At 36.9% G+C, this 24,053-nt stretch overlaps 9 protein-coding genes across 9 annotated transcripts; 6 read left to right on the top strand and 3 right to left on the bottom strand.

The window, feature by feature from the left end:
- Positions 1-162: 162 nt before the first annotated feature.
- Positions 163-5,262, top strand: DOP1 (Dop1p; the record flags this gene model as incomplete). The annotated part of the gene is made up of 1 exon (XM_056226906.1): positions 163-5,262. The coding sequence occupies one exon, from the start codon at positions 163-165 to the stop codon at positions 5,260-5,262; it is 5,100 nt and encodes a 1,699-aa protein (XP_056081135.1).
- A 93-nt stretch (positions 5,263-5,355) lies between these two features.
- On the bottom strand, positions 5,356-6,021 carry MTQ2 (S-adenosylmethionine-dependent methyltransferase; the record flags this gene model as incomplete). Its single annotated transcript, XM_056226905.1, has 1 exon — positions 5,356-6,021. One exon carries the CDS (start codon positions 6,019-6,021, stop codon positions 5,356-5,358), a length of 666 nt encoding a protein of 221 aa, XP_056081134.1.
- Positions 6,022-6,852: 831 nt separating this feature from the next.
- Positions 6,853-9,135, bottom strand: HPR1 (Hpr1p; the record flags this gene model as incomplete). Its single annotated transcript, XM_056226904.1, has 1 exon — positions 6,853-9,135. One exon carries the CDS (start codon positions 9,133-9,135, stop codon positions 6,853-6,855), a length of 2,283 nt encoding a protein of 760 aa, XP_056081133.1.
- Positions 9,136-9,471: 336 nt separating this feature from the next.
- RGP1 (Rgp1p) lies at positions 9,472-11,460 on the bottom strand (the record flags this gene model as incomplete). Its single annotated transcript, XM_056226902.1, has 1 exon — positions 9,472-11,460. The coding sequence occupies one exon, from the start codon at positions 11,458-11,460 to the stop codon at positions 9,472-9,474; it is 1,989 nt and encodes a 662-aa protein (XP_056081132.1).
- A 716-nt stretch (positions 11,461-12,176) lies between these two features.
- Positions 12,177-16,727, top strand: YCF1 (ATP-binding cassette glutathione S-conjugate transporter YCF1; the record flags this gene model as incomplete). The annotated part of the gene is made up of 1 exon (XM_056226901.1): positions 12,177-16,727. One exon carries the CDS (start codon positions 12,177-12,179, stop codon positions 16,725-16,727), a length of 4,551 nt encoding a protein of 1,516 aa, XP_056081131.1.
- Positions 16,728-18,243: 1,516 nt separating this feature from the next.
- On the top strand, positions 18,244-18,654 carry SMKI04G3540 (uncharacterized protein; the record flags this gene model as incomplete). Its single annotated transcript, XM_056226900.1, has 1 exon — positions 18,244-18,654. The coding sequence occupies one exon, from the start codon at positions 18,244-18,246 to the stop codon at positions 18,652-18,654; it is 411 nt and encodes a 136-aa protein (XP_056081130.1).
- A 736-nt stretch (positions 18,655-19,390) lies between these two features.
- MRX16 (Mrx16p) lies at positions 19,391-20,875 on the top strand (the record flags this gene model as incomplete). Its single annotated transcript, XM_056226899.1, has 1 exon — positions 19,391-20,875. One exon carries the CDS (start codon positions 19,391-19,393, stop codon positions 20,873-20,875), a length of 1,485 nt encoding a protein of 494 aa, XP_056081129.1.
- Positions 20,876-21,206: 331 nt separating this feature from the next.
- Positions 21,207-22,874, top strand: SMKI04G3520 (uncharacterized protein; the record flags this gene model as incomplete). Its single annotated transcript, XM_056226898.1, has 1 exon — positions 21,207-22,874. One exon carries the CDS (start codon positions 21,207-21,209, stop codon positions 22,872-22,874), a length of 1,668 nt encoding a protein of 555 aa, XP_056081128.1.
- A 172-nt stretch (positions 22,875-23,046) lies between these two features.
- On the top strand, positions 23,047-23,937 carry FIN1 (Fin1p; the record flags this gene model as incomplete). Its single annotated transcript, XM_056226897.1, has 1 exon — positions 23,047-23,937. The coding sequence occupies one exon, from the start codon at positions 23,047-23,049 to the stop codon at positions 23,935-23,937; it is 891 nt and encodes a 296-aa protein (XP_056081127.1).
- Positions 23,938-24,053: the final 116 nt, after the last annotated feature.

The following is a 24,053-nucleotide window of genomic DNA, read 5'->3' as shown; positions in this document are numbered from 1 at the left end:
TGATCAAGTTATTTTTAGTCAAGTTTTTTACAAAGCTTAAGCTGAATCTCACAGTAAAGGAACAATAGATGTACATGATGTATAATATGGTCTCTGAATTGTAGTTGTGGCGTTATACTGGAAAGTCAATAAAGAAGGTTTTAGTAGAAGGATTAAAAGAAGATGTCCTTGCCTTTAAAGCCACTTACAATTGACTCAAATAATAAGCAACTAGACTCTAAACAGAAGAAGTTTCGTGCTAATGTTGAGCGGGCACTAGAGAGATTTGACTCGGTAACAGAATGGGCGGATTATATTGCTAGTTTGGGAACCCTACTGAAGGCATTGCAAAGTTGGTCACCTAAATTTCAGAATGTAAGATACTACGTTCCTTCGCCATATCAGGTAAGCCGAAGATTGACATCTTCGCTATCACCTGCATTACCAGCAGGTGTTCATCAAAAAACATTGGAGGTTTATACGTACATATTCGAAAACATTGGCCTTGAAACTCTGGCTACAGAATGTAACATCTGGATTCCAGGTATTTTACCCTTAATGACTTACGCTTCAATGTCCGTTAGATCGCATTTAATAGAGCTCTACGACAATTATATCCTTCAGTTACCTCAAACAACATTAAGACTGCTAATCAGACCTTTGATTTCAAGTTTGTTGCCTGGGATTGATGATGAAAGTAGTGATTTTTTACCTTTAACTTTAAAGCTCATTGAGACTCTGCAAGAAAATTTGGTTGACGATTCTTTATTTTGGCAAACGTTGTTTCTGGTAATGACTGCAAATAAAGGTAGAAGACTGGGGGGTCTCATATGGCTGACCAGAAAATTTCCATCACTAAATGCTGTACCCCATCTGATCAATAAGGTTATAAAGGAGACTGAAGAAGATACGAGCGAAAGTGGGACTAGCGATTCTCATCTGGACAGGAAAAAAAGGAAAGAGGAAGCTTTTAAGATCTTACTACCCGCGGCTAAAGATTTAGTGACTCCTGAGCCAGGGTTGCTTATTCGATGCCTTGTTGGTTGTTTAGAAGAGGAGAATGACATTCTTATTAAAAGAGGCGTTTTAGATCTTTTGTTACAGAGGCTAAGGCTAGACTCCCCTGTTTTAAATGTTCTTATTACTTCTGAAGACAAGAAATTACTGATCATGAGCTGTTGCAAAACTACTTTGAGCAAGGATATGTCTTTGAACAGAAGAATATGGAATTGGCTTCTAGGCCCTACTGCGGGGGGGATACTGAACAGCAACAACGGAAACTCTATGACAGACAATACGTCAACAAAGGCTGAAAATGAAGAGAGTAATGAGTACTTCACAAAATACGGATTAGACGTTCTTTTAGAAGGTTTAAATGATCTTCTTATAGAAGAAGAATCTGTTCTAACCGCGTTTAAGATGAGCATGGCAGTCATGGATAGATGGGAAATTGGTTCAATTGTAATACCTGAACTGTTCATCCCACTTCTCTTTTCGTCGGAAAAATTCAAAGGCAACGAACAAATCATGAAAACTGCCCGTACTTTTTTTGATAATGTTGAAACTAATATTATATGGGGAAAGCTGTTTCAAAAACTTGAAGATAGTAAGAATTTGAGAATTCTAGACTTCGTATTAACAAACTTTAATATTGGAAGCGACGAGGAAATAATTGTGCGTCACCTTCCTTTAATATTATTAACTTTACTTGCTCTACCATTTGATAATAAAAACATTCAAAATATTCATAGGAGCCAAAATTTTTCTTTGTATAACAAGTTGTTGAGTTTTATCCCTGAAAGAGCTCTTCTTCCCCTCAGCCACTCAAAATTAAATTATGAGGATGATGATATGAGCTGCGAAAAACTTTTGAGCAAAATACGCGCATTCTACGGTATTGTTTCTAATCCATCTAGCACCTTAGAGAAAGACAATGCGGTCGAACGTTTACCACCTTTTACAACGGAGGACTTAACTTTTTGGATAGCAAAACTCATTCACGAAAAGCTCCTTTCAAGTTTAAGCAACCTGGAGAATATTAACGAGAGTTCTAAGTTATTCATAACTATCTTTGAAAAGATACCTGAGTCTGAAGAATTTAAAGGAGTTTCCAACTCAATCTGGTCCGATAAAAAAATAACTCAAAGTATTTTTGAAGCGATTCCTAAGCTCTGTGAGTCTGATGATGATGAAAAATCCAAAGAAATTGTCGGGATTGTCGAAATCTTTAGTAACTATTTATATTCACGTATGGATTTCATTGAGTCCATGAAATTATTGAAAGTAGTTATGATGGCTGTGTGGAGATCTCTGAAAGATCCACACCATCAAATATTAGGGATCAAGAACTTGAAGACCTTAAACAGATTTGTCCCAGCCAAATTTATTGAAAGTGCGTTAGTCTATACGTTCGTGGAAGAGGATGATATATCCGAGAGACTGGGAGTGCTGGATCTGCTATGGACACAACTAGACTCCAATACAAATTTGATTAGGCACCCTCTGGAGTTAATTTTGGGTGAACTGTTTGACGATCAAAATCCTTTCTATCTAACCGTTTCAAAATGGATTTTATCAATAATCAATTCGGGATCTGCCTCTAGACTGTTTTATATATTGACTGATAATATTTTGAAAGCTACTCATTTTGAAAATGAAACTTTAGATGAAAGGGATGATCTTGATATGCTCACATATAAGCTTCAAATGCTTGCCTACGTTTTGAAAACAAATAATGGACGCATTAGGAAAGTTTTCTCCACTGAACTTACCTCAATAAAGTCCTTAACTATATGGAAAAATGAGGATGTTTCTACTTATAAATGCTTGCTGCTAGTTATGCTGATGAAATTTCTGAATGTTAAGAATAACACTCATGCTAAGAGTATCAGGAGTGCGCTTATTCTTTTGGATATCTTGCTTGATGGCACTGAGGAAAACTTCAAAGATATTGTTATATTTTTACTTCAAATGTCATCTAAGTATATTGCAGAAGAGGGGATCGAGCCGGAATTGATAGCGGTTTCCTTATTGGATATTGTGTCAAAGGTTCTAAGACTCTCACACGATAATGGTATCAAACTGGACATTTTTGATGACAATGCCGCTCATTTGAAATACATCGATTACCTCGTCACTAGTGTTTCAAATATGAAGAGTCCTCTCATTGTAACGGCTTATGTGAAGCTTCTTTCGGAAAGTATTGTTTATTTTGAGAGTTCTATATTTCGAATGATTTTGCCGTTATCTGCGTCTTTAGTGCAATGTGTTCAAAGGTTGTTTTTACTTGAAAAGAAAGAAGGGGGTTATTACCAACCAGTAGCTTTGCTGCTAGGTGGCCTGGAGGAGTTATTGGAAATTTCACATGGCTATCTTGTTACTGACGAAAGGGAAGGATACTTTTCTGGGTCTAATCTAAAAGGTGATTTTATTCAGTCTGTGGTCTCAAATGTTTTTTCATCAGATTCTTCAAATGAGGAGAGTAAGATACAAGGCGAAAGGGACGTAATTCTTCAATCTTTCAGACAAGTTATTTCATGTTGTTTGGATATTTGGTATTGGGCTCACAGCATTTCGGGTAAATCTAAAGATGATTCTAATCTGGATGTCACAAATCATAACTCGTACAAGTTCAAGTTCAGGTCGAAGAAACTGTTAGAAACTCTATTCTTACTAGAACCTTTAGAGCTTTTAGAGAATTTAATAAACATTAAGCCAGAGAATGTTACCGTTACGCTGGTGCATGTACTTGACGGCAATAAACCCGCCATCACAATACCGCATTTACTATATGGTGTAATTGTCAGGTACAACAGAACGGCATCAGTTAAGTTTTCTAATCGTGATGGAAGCAGAGCAAGTACAACTAAATTAACTAAAGGTGAGCCTTCAATGTTGAAAAGATTAAGTGGGGAATCAGTTATTTCTTTTTTGTTCCGCTACGTAGATTCTGTGGAAAACTCTGCTGTCGAAGAATTTTATGGAGATTTCCTATTATTCTTTAGAGAAGTAGCAACCAATTATAACCTATATTCCGAAGTTTCATTGTCTTTGCTAAAATTTGTTGCTCTTATTTCTGAAAAAGTAAGTAAAACACAGTTTGGAGAACAAAAACGAGTTAGAAGGGAGATTTCTGATGTGTTTTTCAAATACCTACCCAATGCATTTATCAACTTTACGAATTTACATCGTAGCCATCCCGATTCATTTAAAGATTTAGAGTTCGTACTATGGCGTATCCAATATATCGTTGACGATCAAGTTGGAGGCGACAAGTTTAATACAACGCTATCGACAATTGTGAATCAATGTTTAACTCCATATATCAAACCCAAAAGTGAAAAAACTATCCCAAGTTACGTCTTAGAACTAGCTGTGGTGGTAGCCCATTTAGGTTCAAAGGTCAAGAGTTGGAGACTTTTAATCGCGGAGCTGTTTCAAAATGACAAGAAACTTTCGGTGATCGGCAGTAGTCAAATTTGGGAAAAGATTATTTATGAATGGTCCATATACACAGAAAATAAATCAAAAATTTTGAACGATTTGCTACTGGAAATTGGTTCTAAGCGCTCAAGTGTCACACCGACGTTGATCACATTCAACTTAGGCAGCGATTCAGAAGTTGAGTACAAGTGCCAAAACCTTCTGAAGATATCGTACCTGCTAATGATATCACCAAATGACGCGTATTTGTTACAGTTTTCCTCTTTGATAAGTTGCATTTTCCAATATTTGGTATCCAAGGATATCAAATTAAAGGGAAGTTGTTGGATCTTGCTAAGAGTTTTGCTTTTGAGATTTTCAGAATCTCATTTCAACGACTACTGGTCTATGATTAGCTACTGCTTACAAACCAATTTACAGGAATTTTATGAGTCATTGCAGATACAATCGGAAGTCGATTCACGAACAGTATTGCAAGTATGTAAAACTTTGGATCTACTACTCTTACTCAACATGGAAGGGTTCACTTCTACGAATGAATGGATATTTGTTATCGATACAATAAACTGTGTATATAAAACAAATTCATTCGTCGCACTGGTAGACGAAATTGCAGAGTTCAAGGATTATGAAATTACCAAAGCTGATGATCTCGAAATGCCAACAACTTTAAAAGACGGCCTTCCCTTATTGCGAGGCGTTCACAAAATTGAAAGGCACACACAACTAAGGAATTTTTTCCAGAATTTGAGTTATGTACATTATGAGGAAGTTTACGGATTAGGGACAGTTGATTTATATGGTTGTGGTGAGGATCTCAAAAAGGATATTCTATCATAATCCTGTCCTAGAGTTTTTTTGTAAATTGTAAGAGTGTTATATAATTTAAATAAGTACAAAAATATCAATCGTAGCTTAGAATCATCTGCTCGGTCATCTTGTAAAACTATAAACGCTAAGAACTTCCCATCCCGCCTTTCTCGTTTCAACTAATTTTACATTCCATCCGTAAGCCTTACGAAATTTTTGAATGACTTTTTCAGGATTATTTCTTGCACAGAATAAGATATAAGCAATACCATCTGGAGAAAGGATTTGCTCTAATTTTTGTAACAGTTTGTCAGTAATCGCCATTCCATCTTTTCCGCCCAATAATGCTAAATCGAGCCATTGATCTGCTTCCTCCCTTGACCCTGGAACATCTGGCACGCATTCTGCTGGTACATACGGGGGATTAAATATAAGGACATCAACTTGGTTATTTCGAAGACTAGAATTCAAATCCATTTGAATCACATCCAAGAAAGAGTTCTGACATGAATTCAACTTTGCCGTATCCAAGGTTGCTTCGAGCGCCCATGGATTGATATCCACAGCTAAGTGAATAGAGTTTTCTTGCGGTATTATCCCATTTTGCATCAAAAATGTTGTAACGATACCCGATCCGGAGCCAATCTCACAAACAATGGTCAAACGACAACTAAATCTTTGTTTTAAGAAGTCCTGTTCTTTCTCTAAACAATCTAATAAGAGGAAGCTATCCTCGGCAGGCTCGTACACTTTGGTGTAGTCGCATTTTACATAAGGGGTCGGTAACATTCTTCACTTTCTTTGGTCTCCGTTCATCGTCCATTATACCTAAAATATACATACTAACACTTGAGATTGATTTTGATGCCGTCTTCGGGAAAGTAAATACAAAGCTTGTAAATGAAAACCAAAAAATACTAAGTTACTCATATACAGCATTCGGAGAGAGACGTAGGTAAAGAAAACTAGTAAACTCCTTGTATCGTAACCAATGATTGTTAAAGTAAAGACATTGACCGGAAAAGAGATTTCCGTTGAACTGAGGGAATCAGACCTCGTATATCACATTAAGGAACTTTTGGAGGAAAAGGAAGGGATTCCACCATCTCAGCAAAGACTTATATTTCAAGGAAAACAAATGTATGTAAAATTTACATGATCGTCAATTGTATCTAAATTTTCTACTTTTTCAGATCTTACTAACGATCAGGACAGCGATGACAAGTTAACTGTGACGGATGCACATCTAGTAGAGGGAATGCAACTTCACTTAGTATTAACACTAAGAGGAGGTGCATAGAGCTATTTCCTGTCATCTATGTGATTTTTTTCGAATCTAGTTATTATGGTAAAGCGAACACAAAATGAACTTCCTTCTATTTGGAGTTTTGGTAGGTTAGCGCCCCTCAATGCATCAAGCAATACATATAATTGTTCTATAGAGTATACTATAATAAATAATCTCCTCTAGATTAAACATGTATATTTGAATAACTATCAACTCCTACCAAATGATCATTGTGATATGTTAAACCTTTTGAAATGGTTTCATAGTACGAAACAATGCACCCGTTTCATATATTGTACTATTGATGTATTTTTATAATACAAGATTTTCCACTAATATTTTGCTAAGGGTGTATTTATGTCATTCATTTGACTAAGCGAATTGTTATCCTTGTCTGAAACGGTTATATTTTGTTTTTCAGCCTTTGGATTCTCTAGTTGAACTCCAGTACCTTCTAAATCAGACTTCTCACTAACCGCTCTATCATCAGCATCTTGTGGGGGAAATCCCATGCCTGCTGTTTCAGAATTTTCTTCTGTCACTTCTTGTTCTCGTGGTGTCTCTTTACCTTTCAACTCTTCTCCCTTCGTTTGTGAAGTAACATCTAAACATTGTGACTTTTTTTTTGGTTCTTGCCTTACCGATGCCTCTTCCTCCAGTGTTCTCTTCTTCTGTTCTTTTCCGATTCTATACTCTCTAGCGTCTTGCAGTTTCTTCCTATGATCCTGGTTAATTTTGTACAGGAGTTTCTCCTTAAAACCGTCATTTAATGCTCCTGATTTTGCTGATTTTTCGAACAAACCGTCAACGCCGGTATTTTCACTAACTTTGTCGAAATCAAACAAGTATCGCGATCTCAAAAAGCGTAGAGTTTGCCATTGTCGGATTATTTCATCTTTTGCTTCTCCTCTAGAAATTTCGGAGGGAATTTTTGATTCCCACTTCGCTTGGGCTGCTTCATACACACCCTCAGGCTTCTTTACCTCTTGTTCAATCTTGTCTAGACCAATAGCAATTTTCCAGACATTGTTGATCAACTTACTCCCCATCTTAATAAAGGAAAACTTTTTGAAAGTTTTATCGAAATCAGGCGACGATAGCTTATCTTTAGATATCTTGAAATTTTGAAACTCCTTGAAACCATCAATCTTAGCAGCTGAAAACATTTCATCGGAAGACATCAACTTCTTAATAACGTTATAAAAATCAGGGTCTTTGATTTTATAAAATTTCAAAACACGATTCTCGCAGATGTATGAACACAAGCTAAGACCGCGCTTTTTATTCGTTTCATCAAGATTTTCAAAATCAACATTGCTTAAGGGGTTTTCCCTCAAATAACAATTTTTATAGAAATTCTTTGTCTCATCGGAAGAAAATAGATTACGTATAAGATTTGTTGTAAAACATAGCTGCAAAATGAATTGTTTGCGGTAGTAATCATTATCTTCTTGAGTCAATTGCCTATAAAGACTATTCGTGTTTTTTAAAGAAATGTCCATAATTGTAGGTCGAAAAATAAAGTCTCCAGATTTCTTAATATTTTGTAAATTTGTCCAAAATTCATTTCTGTCCTTCTTCATTGCATGAGAGTGTTTCATATACACAGGTAGCTTGGGGGTCATAATATCATAATTAGCATAATAGTCAGTATTCAAAGCTTCTTCTAGGGAATATCTAGTCTTATTGTTCATCTTGATTTTACCATAAAAGTTTTCTTCGATTTCCAAAATTGCATCAAGGAGAGGGCTTAATGATCTATCAACATCATTTTTATATTCTACATCGCTGAAGGCAAACTCAATTGGGCAAGTTATAAGGTGATAAAACACAAAATTATAGTCTGCAGAGAAGATAACATCGGAATTACGACTACCCTCTCGTTCAGATGTTGATCCATTCCATTTGCTACCAGACTCCTGTGAGTTTGAAATAGAAGCGGATCTATTGAAATTTGATTCCTCATTTATAGGTAATAGTTCTGATAGAAAGTTCTCAATTTTATATTTCATATTATAATGTTTTGTTGTATTGAGCATATCATTATTTTCTAGTTTCACCAAAATATCATTCCAATGGCGTAACTTTTCATATAGCGGCTGCTTGTAACTAATCAGATTACTTTCTCCTAATAATACTGGTTCAACAGACGTATTCATTTTGAACCATTCAATACGCGATTCAGCATAGGGCCAAAATTTCGAAAATGTAGTTGGTGAGTTTAGCAGATCAATGGTTGTAGAAAATAATTCAAAAAAGGAGTTTCCCCAGCTAGACGGATTGGTTCTGTTGACTCTTGAATAATATACAAAATCGAGGCATATACACGAATTTAACAACCCTCTTTCAAGATTATTTTCTTCTCCACCCTCAATGGCATTCGTCATGGAATCTATGATGAATCTTTTAAGAACAATGTCAATAAAAAAATCTTTATCTTGAATTGTTAGAATATGGTTCTTGAGTGGCTCCCACTCAAATTTAAGGATATTTTCATGGAACATTGTAGACGGAAGTGGTTCATTTTCAATGGTGTAAAGGGAGACCGGAAATGATTCGAAGATTTTGTGGAAAAAACCCACTGAATCTTGAATCAAATCTTCAATATTTGACATTGTTATCCTTGTTGCCTAAGGTTAGTGGTTCTTGAGTAACAAAAAATGTCTGATGCTTCAACTAGTCATGCTATAGCTGTCGAATTTGATCATAAAGAAAAATGGCAACTGGAAAGAAATACTTGTCGTGTCAAGTGAGCTGATCCGAAATTGCGCAAGAAAGAATTAAAGACATGAAAACAATAGAGTAAGCCAATATATTGGTCAACTATCTCGTAAATATATCCCTGAATACCCACAGCTTACAAAATATTTGGAAATTTGGTAAAATTTTTGGTTTTAAACTAAACTTAAATGCAAGACCGATCTTACAACTATACTGTATGCGTTTGTTGGTTACCATCCCATGAAATCTTCAGACGTGGCCAATATTGGAACGGGAACGTAGCAGGAAAACTCCTCACCTTCTAAACTCTCTTTTGAATGAAACAAAACACCTTTTTTGTCTTCATAAAATTGATCCAATGTGATACTTCCTGTCTTGGCAACTATTACAAATTTTAGACCTATCATCCACTTGTGGTGAAAGACGTCTGTCTTGAACTGTCCCGTAATCTGACTTGTGGGTGATCTTGGAGGAAGTAGTTTTACGGACACGGAGTTGCATTCATCGAAACAAATAAAATGTTTTTCATAGACTGAATTCCCTTTTGGCTTGCTATCCATTCGTTTTCCTTCAGTTCTATATTTTGGATTTATAATTTCAAAAGATTCTAAGGATACAGTTAACGAGGTCACTTTTAGTACAGGGGTGGTTATTGAATCTAACTCAATAACCAAATCTATATTATCTGTAGTCTTAAAAAAAGGTGCTGACAAAGACACCTTTGCCATAGGCACATTGTTCCTGTTTATTTGATATGCACTTTGTAAATTGACCAGTTGAGGTAAGAGATTGGAATTATTGTCTGACTTTATGAGAGATTTATCATTCCAGACCTTCCGCTCGAGGTTAAAAATGTTGTTGCGGATGGATTCACTTTTTCTCCTTTTATTAACAGCATTAACAGTCGCACTAGAACTCGCCGATGCCACCATTTCATTGGAAAAACGGGTGTCGTTAAGTTCAGGGTCTGAAGAATCTTCATCCTTTTCAAACTGTACTTCTAATTGCCGATCAACAAGTTCATCTATATCTTTTGAAACGTTTTGATTGGACTCAACTAGTTCAATAAAGCTTTCTTTGACGCGATTAACAATTTCACTATTTTCCAATGTAGAATCAATGTCAATAATGGATGATTTTCTCCTACCAAATGATACAGCAGAAGCTGTAGAAACTTTTCGAGTAAGTGGACGAGGCCTCAATTCTTTTATGTTGCCTGTCTTTAATATAATCGGAGGTTTATCGAGATGTGATGTATACTGCTCGGCATCTGAACTAATATATGGTGCTATTGTTATTGGGACTTTATTCGAAAATGGCTTGATATTGTCATCAGAAAGTACATCCACACCAACTTCAAGAGCATAGTTTATTGACACAACCTTTGACGAAGAATAACTTGGACAGACATCTTTTGGCAATTTTGTTGATTTGAAATAGAAGGTCCTTGCTTCACCTGGTCCCAAAGAAATCTCAGAAAATAGCAGTGTCTGCGGTATTAAAAGGAGGGGCAAGGTTCTTATGTTGGTATCTTCTGAATTTGCTAAAACTCGTCCATTACGATTACCTGTTCTACCTGTAGAACTGATTTCTGAGGAAAGACCATTGATTACGTTCATATAATCAGAGTTGAAATACTTGGCTAAATCTCCTTTACCTTTGACTTGTGTCGCATCTTCTGATGCAAAAATAGAATTTGTGGCATGTCCAGATAAAATATCTAGTCCTACCATTTTTACCCCATCTTGTTCAAACTTCGACTCCCCAATTACTTCGGAATCGTATTGAAAGGTGCCTGATATTTGCACATAACCAGATATTAAAGTCACAGGTTGATGAAAATACATTTGCTTCTGAATTTTTGCTCTTAGAACCTTGTTTTTATTCAGCTCTTTCATGTTTTGTGCGTCTACACTCTCTTCAGCACCAGCTGTTTTCTTCAAAGCACCAAATATTGATTTCAGTGACCAGGTTTGGTTTTCAATCGTATTTTCACTATCTTCTTGCGTCTTCGCTTGCTGTTCTAACTTCTCTTCAACTGCTCTATCAAATGCGAGGAGCTTTTCTTTATAGCTGGATAATTCATTTTGAGAGCCTAGGTGCTTGAATCTGAAGGCAATTGATATATGTTCCCCACCAAAATAGGAATTCGACTCATGGATGATCTCTAGTTTAATATTTTCTCTTATGAGAAATGTATTGGTTCTGTGCGTACGCATAGCTTCCCTTACTAACAAAGAAAATTAGGAGCAGAACCGATGAGATGCTTTGAGAAATTGTATTTTGGCCTTCGCGGTCTCTTTTTTTGCGATTCCCTTTTTGCAATACTATTGAAAGATATCGTATCCACTTCCCTTCTGAATCACTCTTGAAAAATAACACTTTGGAGACGCGCCTTAAATTTCAGAGAAGCCATTGGGATAAACATCGATTAAAAGAGGAAATGGGACAAGATACTTAAGTACTCAGCCTAATATTTAACTACTACTTCCACCTAATAGAGTTACAAGAAACTTTATTATTCTTCACAAAGAATTTTGTTTATCAATTAATTATTGATTTCATGAACATTTCCTACGGGCAACGAGTTCTACTGGATAACAATTCACAGTACAATTTACAATGACAAAACTATCCCAATACGCAAGCGTCTAGAATATCGTACTACCAAACATTAATATCTATTCCTCTAGTCATCTTGGCATGCTTTTTTCTTCATGGTGAGGATACAGGTTATTCCGGCGCGATGATGCTTGGGCGCTGAAAGCTTACCGCTTAGTAATTATGGAAATGATGGAAAAAAGTTGGTCTTTCTTATATAACTGCGATAGCTTCACATGGACTTCCATTCGGAAGCAGGACTGCCACCTACCATATCAGATTAAGAATTTGACAATAAAAGATAAGCATCATACGGCCATAAAAAATCAAGAAAATGACTGGTAGTCTTGCTTCGTGGTCCTGCAAGCTCTGTAGATCTCATGAGGGATTCGGACCTATATCCTTTTATGGCGACTTCACTCAATGCTTTATTGATGGTGTAGTCTTAAATCTGTCAGCAATTTTTATGTTAGTTTTTGGTACCAGGGATTTGGTTCATCTTTGTAAGATAAGACATCCTGGCGTAAAATATAGACGAAATTGGATTATTGTTTCTAGAATGGCACTTGTCCTGTTGGAGATAGCATTTGTTTCACTCGCATCTTTGAAATTGTCTAAAGATGAAACTGAAGATTTTACAATTGTAAGCCAATATGCTTCGACCATGTTGTCTTTATTTGTTGCCCTAGGTCTACATTGGATTGAATACGACAGATCAGTTGTAGCCAACACCGTACTTTTATTTTATTGGCTTTTTGAAACATTTGGTAATTTTTCCAAACTAATAAATATCCTTATTAGACATACATACGAAGGTGGATGGTATTCTGGTGAGCAAGGTTTCATACTGACATTATTTCAAGTAATTACATGCGCCGGTATTCTACTACTTGAAGCTCTTCCAAAGAAACCGCTAATGCCACACCAACACATACATCAAAGCTTGACAAGAAGGAAACCGAATCCATATGATAGCGCCAATATATTCTCCAGGATTACTTTTTCGTGGATGTCAGGTTTAATGAAAACTGGTTATGAAAAGTACCTAGTGGAAGCAGATTTATATAAATTACCAAAGAATTTCAGCAGCGCAGAATTATCTCAAAAATTGGAGAAAAATTGGCAAAGTGAACTAAAGCAAAAATCAAATCCTTCGCTATCTTTGGCTATATGCAAAACATTTGGATCTAAAATGCTTCTAGCTGCCTTTTTTAAGGCCATTCATGATATTTTGGCATTTACTCAGCCACAATTACTAAGGATTTTGATTAAGTTTGTTACCGACTATAACGATGAGAGAGAAAATGGTAGTAATCCTTCTGTTTTCGGATTTCAAAGTAGCCCCCATCAAAAGTTGCCCATCGTAAGAGGGTTTCTGATTGCGTTCGCTATGTTTCTTGTGGGATTTACTCAGACGTCTGTCCTGCATCAGTATTTTCTGAACGTTTTCAATACAGGGATGTACATCAAAAGCGCTTTAACTGCCTTGATATATCAAAAGTCGTTAGTCTTATCTAATGAGGCATCTGGACTTTCTTCTACTGGTGATATTGTTAATCTAATGAGTGTGGATGTTCAAAAGTTACAGGATTTGACGCAATGGTTAAATCTAATATGGTCAGGTCCCTTCCAAATTATTATCTGCCTGTATTCATTGTATAAGTTGTTGGGAAATTCAATGTGGGTTGGTGTAATTATCTTAGTTATCATGATGCCATTGAATTCATTCTTAATGAGAATACAAAAGAAGTTACAAAAATCCCAGATGAAGTACAAAGATGAAAGAACCCGTGTTATAAGTGAAATCCTAAACAATATTAAATCCCTGAAGCTATATGCATGGGAGAAACCTTACAGAGAAAAGCTGGAGGAAGTAAGAAACAACAAGGAATTGAAGAATTTAACAAAATTGGGCTGTTATATGGCGGTTACAAGCTTTCAGTTTAATATAGTTCCTTTCCTTGTTTCATGCTGCACCTTTGCGGTATTTGTATATACCGAAGATAGGGCATTGACAACTGATTTGGTTTTCCCCGCTTTGACCCTTTTCAATCTGCTTTCATTCCCATTAATGATTATTCCCATGGTTTTGAATTCTTTTATCGAAGCTTCTGTTTCTATTGGTAGATTATTCTCATTCTTTACTAATGAAGAGCTGCAACCGGATTCCGTCCAGCGCTTACCAAATGTAGAGAATATCGGCGATATAGCCATTAATATTGGAGATGACGCTACTTTTTTATGGCAACGAAAGCCGGAATATAAGGTGGCCTTAAAGAATATTGATTTCCAAGCTACAAAAGGGAATTTAACTTGCATTGTCGGCAAGGTTGGAAGTGGTAAAACAGCTTTATTATCATGCATGCTCGGTGATCTATTTAGAGTGAAAGGTTTTGCAACAGTTCATGGCTGTATTGCATATGTTTCACAAGTACCGTGGATAATGAATGGTACCGTAAAAGAAAACATTCTTTTTGGGCATAAGTATGATGCGGAATTTTATGAAAAAACTATCAAAGCCTGTGCATTAACTATTGATCTGGCGATTTTGATGGATGGGGATAAGACTTTGGTTGGTGAGAAGGGAATTTCCTTGTCAGGAGGGCAGAAAGCTCGTCTATCTTTAGCAAGAGCAGTTTATTCAAGAGCAGATACTTATTTACTCGACGATCCTTTGGCAGCTGTTGATGAACATGTTGCAAGGCACTTGATCGAACATGTATTGGGCCCAAATGGTTTGCTACATACAAAAACTAGGATATTAGCCACCAATAAGGTGAGCGCTTTATCAATCGCAGATTCTATTGCATTGTTGGATAATGGAGAAATCATTCAACAAGGCGCATATAGTGACATTACTAAGGATGCGGACTCTCCGTTATGGAAATTACTAAACGATTATGGTAAGAAAAATAATAATAAGCAGAGTGAAGAGTGTGACTCTTCCAAAAACTCGGTTCGTGAAAGCAGTATACCAGTCGAAGGCGAGCTGGAACAATTGCAAAAACTAAATGATTTGGATTTTGGAAGTCCTGATACCGTAAGTTTAAGGAGAGCTAGTGATGCAACCCTAAGAAGTATTGACTTTGGTGACGATGAAAATATTGCTAAAAGAGAGCATCGTGAGCAAGGGAAAGTGAAGTGGAATATCTACTTAGAGTACGCTAAAGCTTGCAACCCGAAAAGTGTGTGTGTATTCTTATTGTTCATTGTTATATCAATGTTACTTTCCGTCATGGGTAATGTATGGTTGAAACATTGGTCCGAAATTAACAGCCGCTATGGAGGTAATCCGAATGCTGCTCGTTACTTGGCCATTTATTTTGCCCTTGGTATCGGCTCTGCACTAGCCACTTTAATCCAAACAATTATTTTATGGGTTTTTTGTACTATTCACGCTTCCAAATATTTGCATAACTTGATGACAAACTCTGTTTTAAGAGCCCCGATGACTTTTTTCGAAACAACACCAATTGGTAGAATTTTGAACCGTTTTTCAAACGATATATATAAAGTAGATGCTTTATTGGGAAGAACGTTTTCTCAGTTCTTCGTCAATGCAGTAAAGGTCACATTTACTATTACGGTCATTTGTGCAACGACGTGGCAATTTATCTTCATCATTATTCCGCTAGGTGTATTTTACATTTACTACCAGCAGTATTATTTGAGAACATCGAGAGAATTGCGTCGTTTAGATTCTATCACCAGATCACCAATATACTCCCATTTTCAGGAGACTTTGGGCGGTCTTGCTACAGTTAGAGGTTATTCACAGCAAAAGAGATTTTCACATATTAATCAATGCCGTATAGATAATAACATGAGTGCATTTTATCCCTCCATTAATGCCAATCGTTGGTTAGCTTATAGACTGGAACTTATCGGTTCTATTATAATTCTAGGTGCAGCAACCTTATCCGTTTTTAGACTAAAGCAAGGCACACTAACCTCGGGAATGGTTGGCTTATCATTAAGTTACGCATTACAAATCACGCAAACGTTAAATTGGATCGTTAGGATGACTGTAGAGGTTGAGACCAATATTGTTTCAGTGGAAAGAATAAAAGAATATGCTGACTTGAAGAGTGAAGCCCCTTTAATAATTGAAGGTCATAGACCACCCAAACAATGGCCCGCTCAAGGTGACATTAGGTTCAACAATTACTCTACTCGTTACAGGCCAGAGCTTGATCTTGTTCTGAAGCAAATTAATATACATATAAAACCAAACGAAAAAGTTGGTATTGTTGGCAGAACAGGAGCGGGGAAATCCTCATTAACATTAGCTCTTTTCAGAATGATCGAGGCCAGTGAGGGAAATATTGTGATTGATGGTGTTTCCATCAACGAGATTGGTCTATATGACTTGAGACACAAACTATCCATCATACCTCAAGATTCTCAGGTATTTGAAGGTACTGTTCGTGAAAACATTGATCCGATCAATCAGTACTCCGACGAAGCTATTTGGAGAGCCTTAGAACTCTCTCATCTGAAAGAACACGTGCTATCAATGAGTAACGACGGACTAGACGCTCAATTATCGGAAGGTGGCAGTAATTTAAGTGTTGGACAACGACAATTATTGTGTCTGGCAAGAGCAATGTTGGTTCCTTCTAAGATTTTGGTACTCGATGAAGCTACTGCCGCAGTGGATGTGGAAACAGATAAAGTCGTCCAAGAGACAATTCGCACCGCCTTCAAGGATAGAACTATCCTAACTATCGCGCATAGGCTGAACACAATTATGGATAGCGATAGAATTATTGTGCTGGATAATGGTAAAGTAGCTGAGTTTGATACGCCAGGTCAGCTGTTAAGTAATTCCAAATCGTTATTCTATTCACAATGTGCAGAAGCTGGGTTGGTCAACGAAGAGTAGACCTCGGGCCTGTATGATTAATTTGCTATGAAAGATACTTGATGGACAAGATAAATACGTAAATACAAAAAGTAACTTTAATTTGGACAAAAATAGGCAGCATGACTAGGCGTGGCCTGACTGTAAGCTTCGCTACAAAGCCTTCTGTGGATGAAGGACGCTACTTGAGTAGGATAAGAAGTTCTCTTTTTGAATTCTCAATATACAGTTCAAGAGTAACCAGTTGTGCAAGTACTATGCCTGAAGGCAAAGATGAAATAATTGTATCCTCTCCTTTCTTCACACTTCCCATCAATGCCCCTTACAGTAAGATGCTAGTTTTGTCCCGGATGGAAAAAGACAAGCAAAATGTAATAACCGAAAATATGATTGACACTAATTTCCTTTCTGGTGTCGTAAGGGGAGCCTTATGCGGGGCAACTGCCTTATTAGGAAATTTCTCTGCTGACTGCGGGCCCGCATGACAAACCTTAAAGACACATAAGCAAAAGAAGGCCAGAAATGTGAAAAAAGAATACGGAGTAATTACCTATTCCTATCAACCCACATAATTCTCGTCCCTGATATCCTCAATCCCGCAGTCCATTTTTTTCTGCTGGATTAGTCACCACTTGCGTCACCATCAATGGAACTGTAGACGAAAAAGTTTATTGACTCCTCCTTTTTCTCATTCATTCTTTGAACATTGTGTAAAAATGAGAAGTTGAATTCCGATGTGTTCAAAAATTCTTGAAAATGACCTCCATTTTTTATAGTTTTTCTCTTCGTTTTTTTATTGATTTTTTTTTTGATGAGACCAACGATGGCCGCTATATTACTTTTTCTTTAATAGCATTAAAGCGTGTGGCATGACTGTGTTTGGCAGTCATTCAAACAATAGCTGCAGATGTGCTGCTCCAACGTCAATAAGCAGGCTTCGGCGCGGTCTCTTTCTCGTGGTTCCGTGTATGTGCTTCCGCATGGAGAAAGCCACCCGTTTTGAGGCACTCCGACAACGCGATCGCCCAAATAGGAAGGCAGTCTCCCTGGTCGGATTCATGGCTGGGTTTAACCTGCAGGACGCGCTGCAGCGGGAAAACTCTTCACACATCCACGAGCCTAGTCCTGCGTCACTTTCTGAGAACGCGTGTTCCGTTGGCATGCGGGTGGTTTCCAGTAAGAGAAGGGGCTACGCGGGGCGAGTCCCTTCCAGGGACCAGTGCAGAGGGTGAACCAATGGCCCCCTCATAGAATTCTCGTAGGGATTTTCTACTATCTGTATGTCATGTTTTTCCTCTCTACTTTGCCTTAACTTTTCTTTTTACTAATGTTTCAGTGATTTTTTGTGTACAGTTTCCACAACCTAGAAAGAGGTTTAATCATCTCTCGAAGTATATAAACCGTTGTTGTGTCTTACTAGTTATCGTTTTATTTCTCACTTACACATTATTTCTCTTTGAATGTTTTCTTGTTAAAAAAATAAGCAAGAATAACAAACATCTTCTTTCGTTCGCTTCAAAATAACAACAAATTAAAAATGCAATTTTCTACTGTCGCTTCTATTGCTACCGTCGCAGCTGTTGCCTCCGCCGCCTCTAACATTACCACTGCTACTGTCACTCAAGAATCTACCACTTTGGTCACTATCACTTCTTGTGAAGACCACGTCTGTTCTGAAACAGTTTCCCCAGCTTTGGTTTCTACTGCTACCGTCACCGTAGATGATGTTGTCACTCAATACACCACTTGGTGTCCATTGCCAACCACTGAAGCTCCAAAGAACACCACTGCTCCAGGTCCAACTGAAAAGCCAACTGAAAAGCCAACTGAAAAGCCAACCCAGCAAGGTTCCACGACTCCAGGTGTTACCTCTTACACTGGTGCCGCTGTTAAGGCTTTACCAGCTGCTGGTGCTTTGTTAGCCGGTGCTGCCGCTTTGTTATTGTAATTGACATGAATTTTTTTTCGATATTATTTCAGGAAAATGGTCAAAGTATTTTTTTCAATGCAACTTTCGAAAGAAATTTCTTTTATTTCAATTGATAAGAAATTCTGGTAATTTTTTATCTTAATACTAGGAGGCAACAGCCCATAACAAAATGATTATAATAATAATGCTAATATAAAGTTAATATCTCTTTTAGGTTACACGCAACCTGTTCTTTTTTTTCTGTCTACTGGTTGCATTGTATTTTTATCTCGTATATCTTAATATAGGTTGTTTAAGGTTCGTTATTTCAAAATAAAATCTTTGTGTTTACACACTTACTAGGAAAGTGGATCCAATATACTATCCATTATGAAGGTTGTAATTTTGAGTCTTTCAATTTATCTCAGCGATCAAGGCAAAAGATCACATTGATTCTGTGCCGATGTCTCATTACTGTTCCATGCGGATCATTGCCTAGACGTTTTTCTTGGCTGAATTTTGCTTTGGTTGCACGGCCGACCAAACTCAGGAAAATCATGTAAGCCTCAATTGCTTACTAAGTCAATCTTTTAAAGGATCTTCCCAAACAAAAACAAATGGTTCATACTACAGAAAATGTATAGCACAGAAGGTTCAACACCTTACTTTCGCAACAAATAATAGCCAAACGATAGTGAAAGAGGCCTTACCCTCACTGATATTCGTCACTAATAGAGGAAAAGAGAATCGTCAACACTACTTACTATATAATAAAATGTCTTTTCCAACAGTAGCAACTTTGTCACAAGAATACTTCGATCCGAATATTCCTCAGATTCTCCCACACGAAAAAATGTATAAGATCCAAGTGGGGAAATCGCTATTCAAAATTAGCGGTGCTTCTTTAAGTTCGGATGGACCCAGTTTCTTCACTGAATATTTCTCCAAGAAATGCTCCTTTGCTGAAAATAACGACAGCGGCAGTAATGCCAAAGAATCTACTGAAAATGAGGTTTTATTTATAGATAGATCTGCGGAGGTTTTTGGATGGATTTGTCAACATTTGCAAGGATATATAATCGAAATTAAGGATGAAGTCCAATATACTATGCTTTTCGCAGACGCAATATACTATAATTTACCGCGATTGAGATCCTTATTGAAAGAAACAGATTATTACTTCACTAACATTGGTGGGCAATCATTCAAAATAGCTAAGAATTTATTTAGAAGGAAAGGTGATTCCCCGAATTATTTCGAAATATATGCGGCCACAGTTTACATCGATGTGGAAAAGCTAATCATATCTAAAAAATTATTGAGACCACCGCCTCATTCTGCTCCTTACGTTCCAAGATCTTCAGAGTATTTTAAAGACTTACTGACACTACTGGGAGGAGCATCCCTCGATTTGGATGATAATAGAAGAGATGCCTTAATAAAAGAGTGTCGATATTACAGGTTTTTAAACCTTGAACAAAGGCTAATCAAATCTCAGGTTACCTACAATCCGATAACAAGAAATGAAGAGATTTGTCTTTTACTGAGGGATTTGTCCAAAAAAGGTATTACTTTTCCTGCTATTTCCACGTTTTCAACTTCATCCTTTTTGGAAGAAAACTTCTGTAGTGCAGATGAATGCGGTACATCATCGTTACCTTGTGACCAACCAGTAATCAAAAAGATTAAACCTAATATCGCCGAAAAATATAAAGATTCTTGGAACATGCTTTGCTATAAAAGGCCATTTTTGGATGACTATGCAAGAGAGCTACTTTTTCAAATAGATTCAACTGATTGTACAATAGGCTTCAATAAAGAAACCCAGAGTATACATTTAGACCTAACCGGGGAATCAGCACAAAAGTTTGAGGCCTTATTTGGAAATATTTTGCTGAACATGCCTTTTGGTGCGGCTAACTTGAATGATTATAAATATCATTTTCCATCCGATAACACGCAAGCGAAAGTTAAAACTCATTATTTACTTCCCGCATGCATATATCTTTGTGATTTGGACATAAACGGCATTAAAATTCCTCAAGTTCGAAGTTTATTAACGGATAAAAGTAAGTTTAACGATAAGATCATTGACGTCTCAAATCCATCTGGCCTCAAACTCTGTTCCGGTTTGAAACTTTACTTAAGAAAATCTCTATGGAAGTTGGCCGTAAAAGACGGAAAACTTATGCTGATAGCTATTAAGGCTATAGCATTTAATGGAACCAAGGAGTACTACAAGGGATATAGATATCTCTAAGATTAAGTTTTAGCAAGATTTCCCCTTTTCTAACGTTTACATTATATAGTATTTTATGCACCGGTATGGCGCTTAATATAAACTAAAAAGACGACTTGATCTACACCCTCAAATAGTTTCTTTCCTTCCTTTCCTTCGTAGGTTATCGTATCTTTTCTTTATTGCTATTATTAGTAAGTAAGCTAGGAAAAACTAAAACCTCGGGAATTCGAATAGAAGCACATGTCAAAGCAGAAATAACACAATGAACTAATGTATGCGAAACCAACAATTTTTCATAAAATAGAAAATAGACCGAAAATTACACTGCTAACTTAAAAGACTCAAAGCAATGCTCGATAGGTTACCATATGACATTTTCAAACAAATTGCCAGCATAATTCCTCAGGATGATAAAATTGCCCTGACATACGTATGTAAAAAATCTTACGAATCAATTTTACCTTTCGTTTATCGGAACATATTCCTTAATGAAACCTATCACGTCCGCGGGGACTTTGATAATTCGTTTGGAACTTGTTATTGGTCAGTCTTGAACTTTCCCTTTATGAATGAGGATGATCCCAATGCTGAAAACCAGATATCAAATAGAGCACTAGCCAAACTGAAGTTTAGTTATTTCGAAAGGACATTAGCGGAATCTCCAAGCAGGTTATGTCCGCTCATTGATAGAATTCGTTGTACGTGGCACTTGAATGAAGATGTGATGTCAAATGTACTGAATTTGTTATCCGAGTATGGATCTAATGTGAAATTTGTCGACCACTTTGTTCGACCATCAGTTAATAGTGGACTAAGTCCCTTATCCAAGCAACTTAAAACTTTAACGTTAACTCCACCAACTGTAATGCCCACTCACAACAGCGTAAGCAGTTCTTATTTGAACGAAATTGATCGTTTATTTCTGAACTGCAATCTATCTCAACTAGAAAAACTATCAGTTCATATTAACGCATTGAGGTTTTTCAAGAATATAAAGGTTCCTATGAAAATTAAGTCTTTGGTGTTGAATCTGCGACCCGACACACTTGACCTTGCGGAATACGATGTATCTGATGGACATTTTGCAGAGTTAGAATACAGTGATATCTTTGACACCTCTACTTTGAAACAGTTGGAAATTCTGTCTTGGTACAGTCGTGATGATATTCCCTCCGCGGAGGAGGGTGGTTTTGATAGATTATACTTTCAATGGGGACTAGATGGTTTTTGGAAATTCCCCGAGATTGAGAATTTATCATTAGCATCACTAGTCTATAACGAATTTTTCTTAAGGAACTGTTTGACTGCTTTCCGTAATTTGAAGAGACTGAAATTAGACTACATGGGTAAATTTGAATTCGATGTATCGTTGATCAGATTCCTATCTAAGCAAGTATGTGGCAAAAAATTACAACGCTTTGATATACATTGTGAACTAAATCACCCACTATTTTTTCCAACAACAGAGAACCCATTAATGCGTTTGAATTTTGATGATTTCTGCCCTTGTTCAAATTGCAGAAACACCATTAATGAGGTCATTTTGAAAAAAATATTTCCTAAGAATCAGTCAAAACTTGTAAAAAACCCAAGTAGGTTCCAAAGCCGTAATTTCTTATTCCAGATGTTTTTTCAAAACAAGATTATGCCTTATACTAGTATTATTGACACTTCGACACCTGCGATGGGATGGGATTCCATACCTATTGAAACGTTTGTACAGAGATTCAACGAAATTCTGCAAGACACTAACTATACCGAGAGGAATTCAACTGATAATATTACTAGAGAAGACGCTATTTGTTTGTATCACCTCTACCTACATTATCTAAAAGATATATTTGTGGTCTTCGAGCAAAGTTTGCCGAACTTGGAATACCTAACGCTAAACGGCATACCCACAAGAATTATACAAGTGGACGAGTTACAAAGATGTGCAGTACCACTCTTCTATAACAATGGCTATAAAAGCAACTCAGTATATGAATTAGTTGACGCTGAAGCCTTATTTAGCTGAGACTGACTGCAATATTGATTGTAAGACGTACATAATGATATACGTCCCGAATTCTGTGTGGATGTAAATTGTAAACAAGAACAGACCGAATCCAGTAAATAGATGAGTCCAGTCGAAGCTTCTTCAGTATTCTGATTGAAGGGTGAACTAATACTGTTCAGCAAAACAAATTATGAATAACAAAGGTAGCCGTAGGAGTTTACGCGATATAGGGAATGTAATTGGACGGAATAATATACCTAGCGACAAGGACAATGTGTTTGTGAGGTTAAGCATGTCCCCTTCGAGGACAGCAAGTCAAAGGGAGTTCTTAAAACCCCCCATGAGATTATCTCCCAGGAAGACGGATGGTGCAAAACATAGTATACAGGTAACGCCAAGAAGAATAGCATCGCCGGAATGTTTGAAGGGCTATGTCCCTAAAGTAACTCAAAGTCTGGATAGGCCTCAGTTCAAGAACTCACATAAAGACGTGAAGATCCAAAGTTCAGACCACATAACTAATATAATATTCCCTACATCACCAACTAAGCTAACATTCAGTAATGAAAGTAAAATTGGAGGTGATGGTTCTTTGACGAGAATACGGGCCCGATTCAAGAACGGTCTCATGTCACCCGAAAGGATACAGCAGCAGCAGCAGCAGCAGCAGCAACAAGAGCAGATCCCTTCATTGGGAACCGATAACAGCATTAATCTTAGTCACAATACTAACTTCGAAACAACCTCAGTAGAAAACGATCTCTCTCAAGATAAACTAAAAAAGAAAAATCTATTAATTGACCTAAAAAAAGAAGAGGAAGGTTTAGGAGATGGCATAGAGTCTCTTACAAAATCGAATACAAAACTGAATTCCATGCTTGCAAAGGAAGGTAAGGTACAGAAGGCCAGCATCCAGAAAACTGTAAAATTTAAACTCCCTGATACTATAGTGACAGAAGACACTAAAGAACTAAGGGATATCAAGGATCTAATATTGCAAATGCTAAGAAGACAACGAGACATTGAATCGAGGTTGAGCAATATCGAACTTCAGCTCAAGGAGATACCGAAACATAAATAACAATATCGCTTTTTGCTTTCACACCAGATGTAAGCAAAGTATATGGTATTTCTGACGCTATGATCATTGACTCTAAATAGTTAAATGTTTTTCCTATATAACAAATTTACATATAA

This window comes from Saccharomyces mikatae (genome assembly GCF_947241705.1).
Source record: "Saccharomyces mikatae IFO 1815 strain IFO1815 genome assembly, chromosome: 4".
In the NCBI taxonomy this organism is placed as follows: domain Eukaryota; kingdom Fungi; phylum Ascomycota; class Saccharomycetes; order Saccharomycetales; family Saccharomycetaceae; genus Saccharomyces; species Saccharomyces mikatae.
Note: the sequence above shows the minus strand (reverse complement) of the source record. Positions and strands in the feature narration are given on the sequence as shown.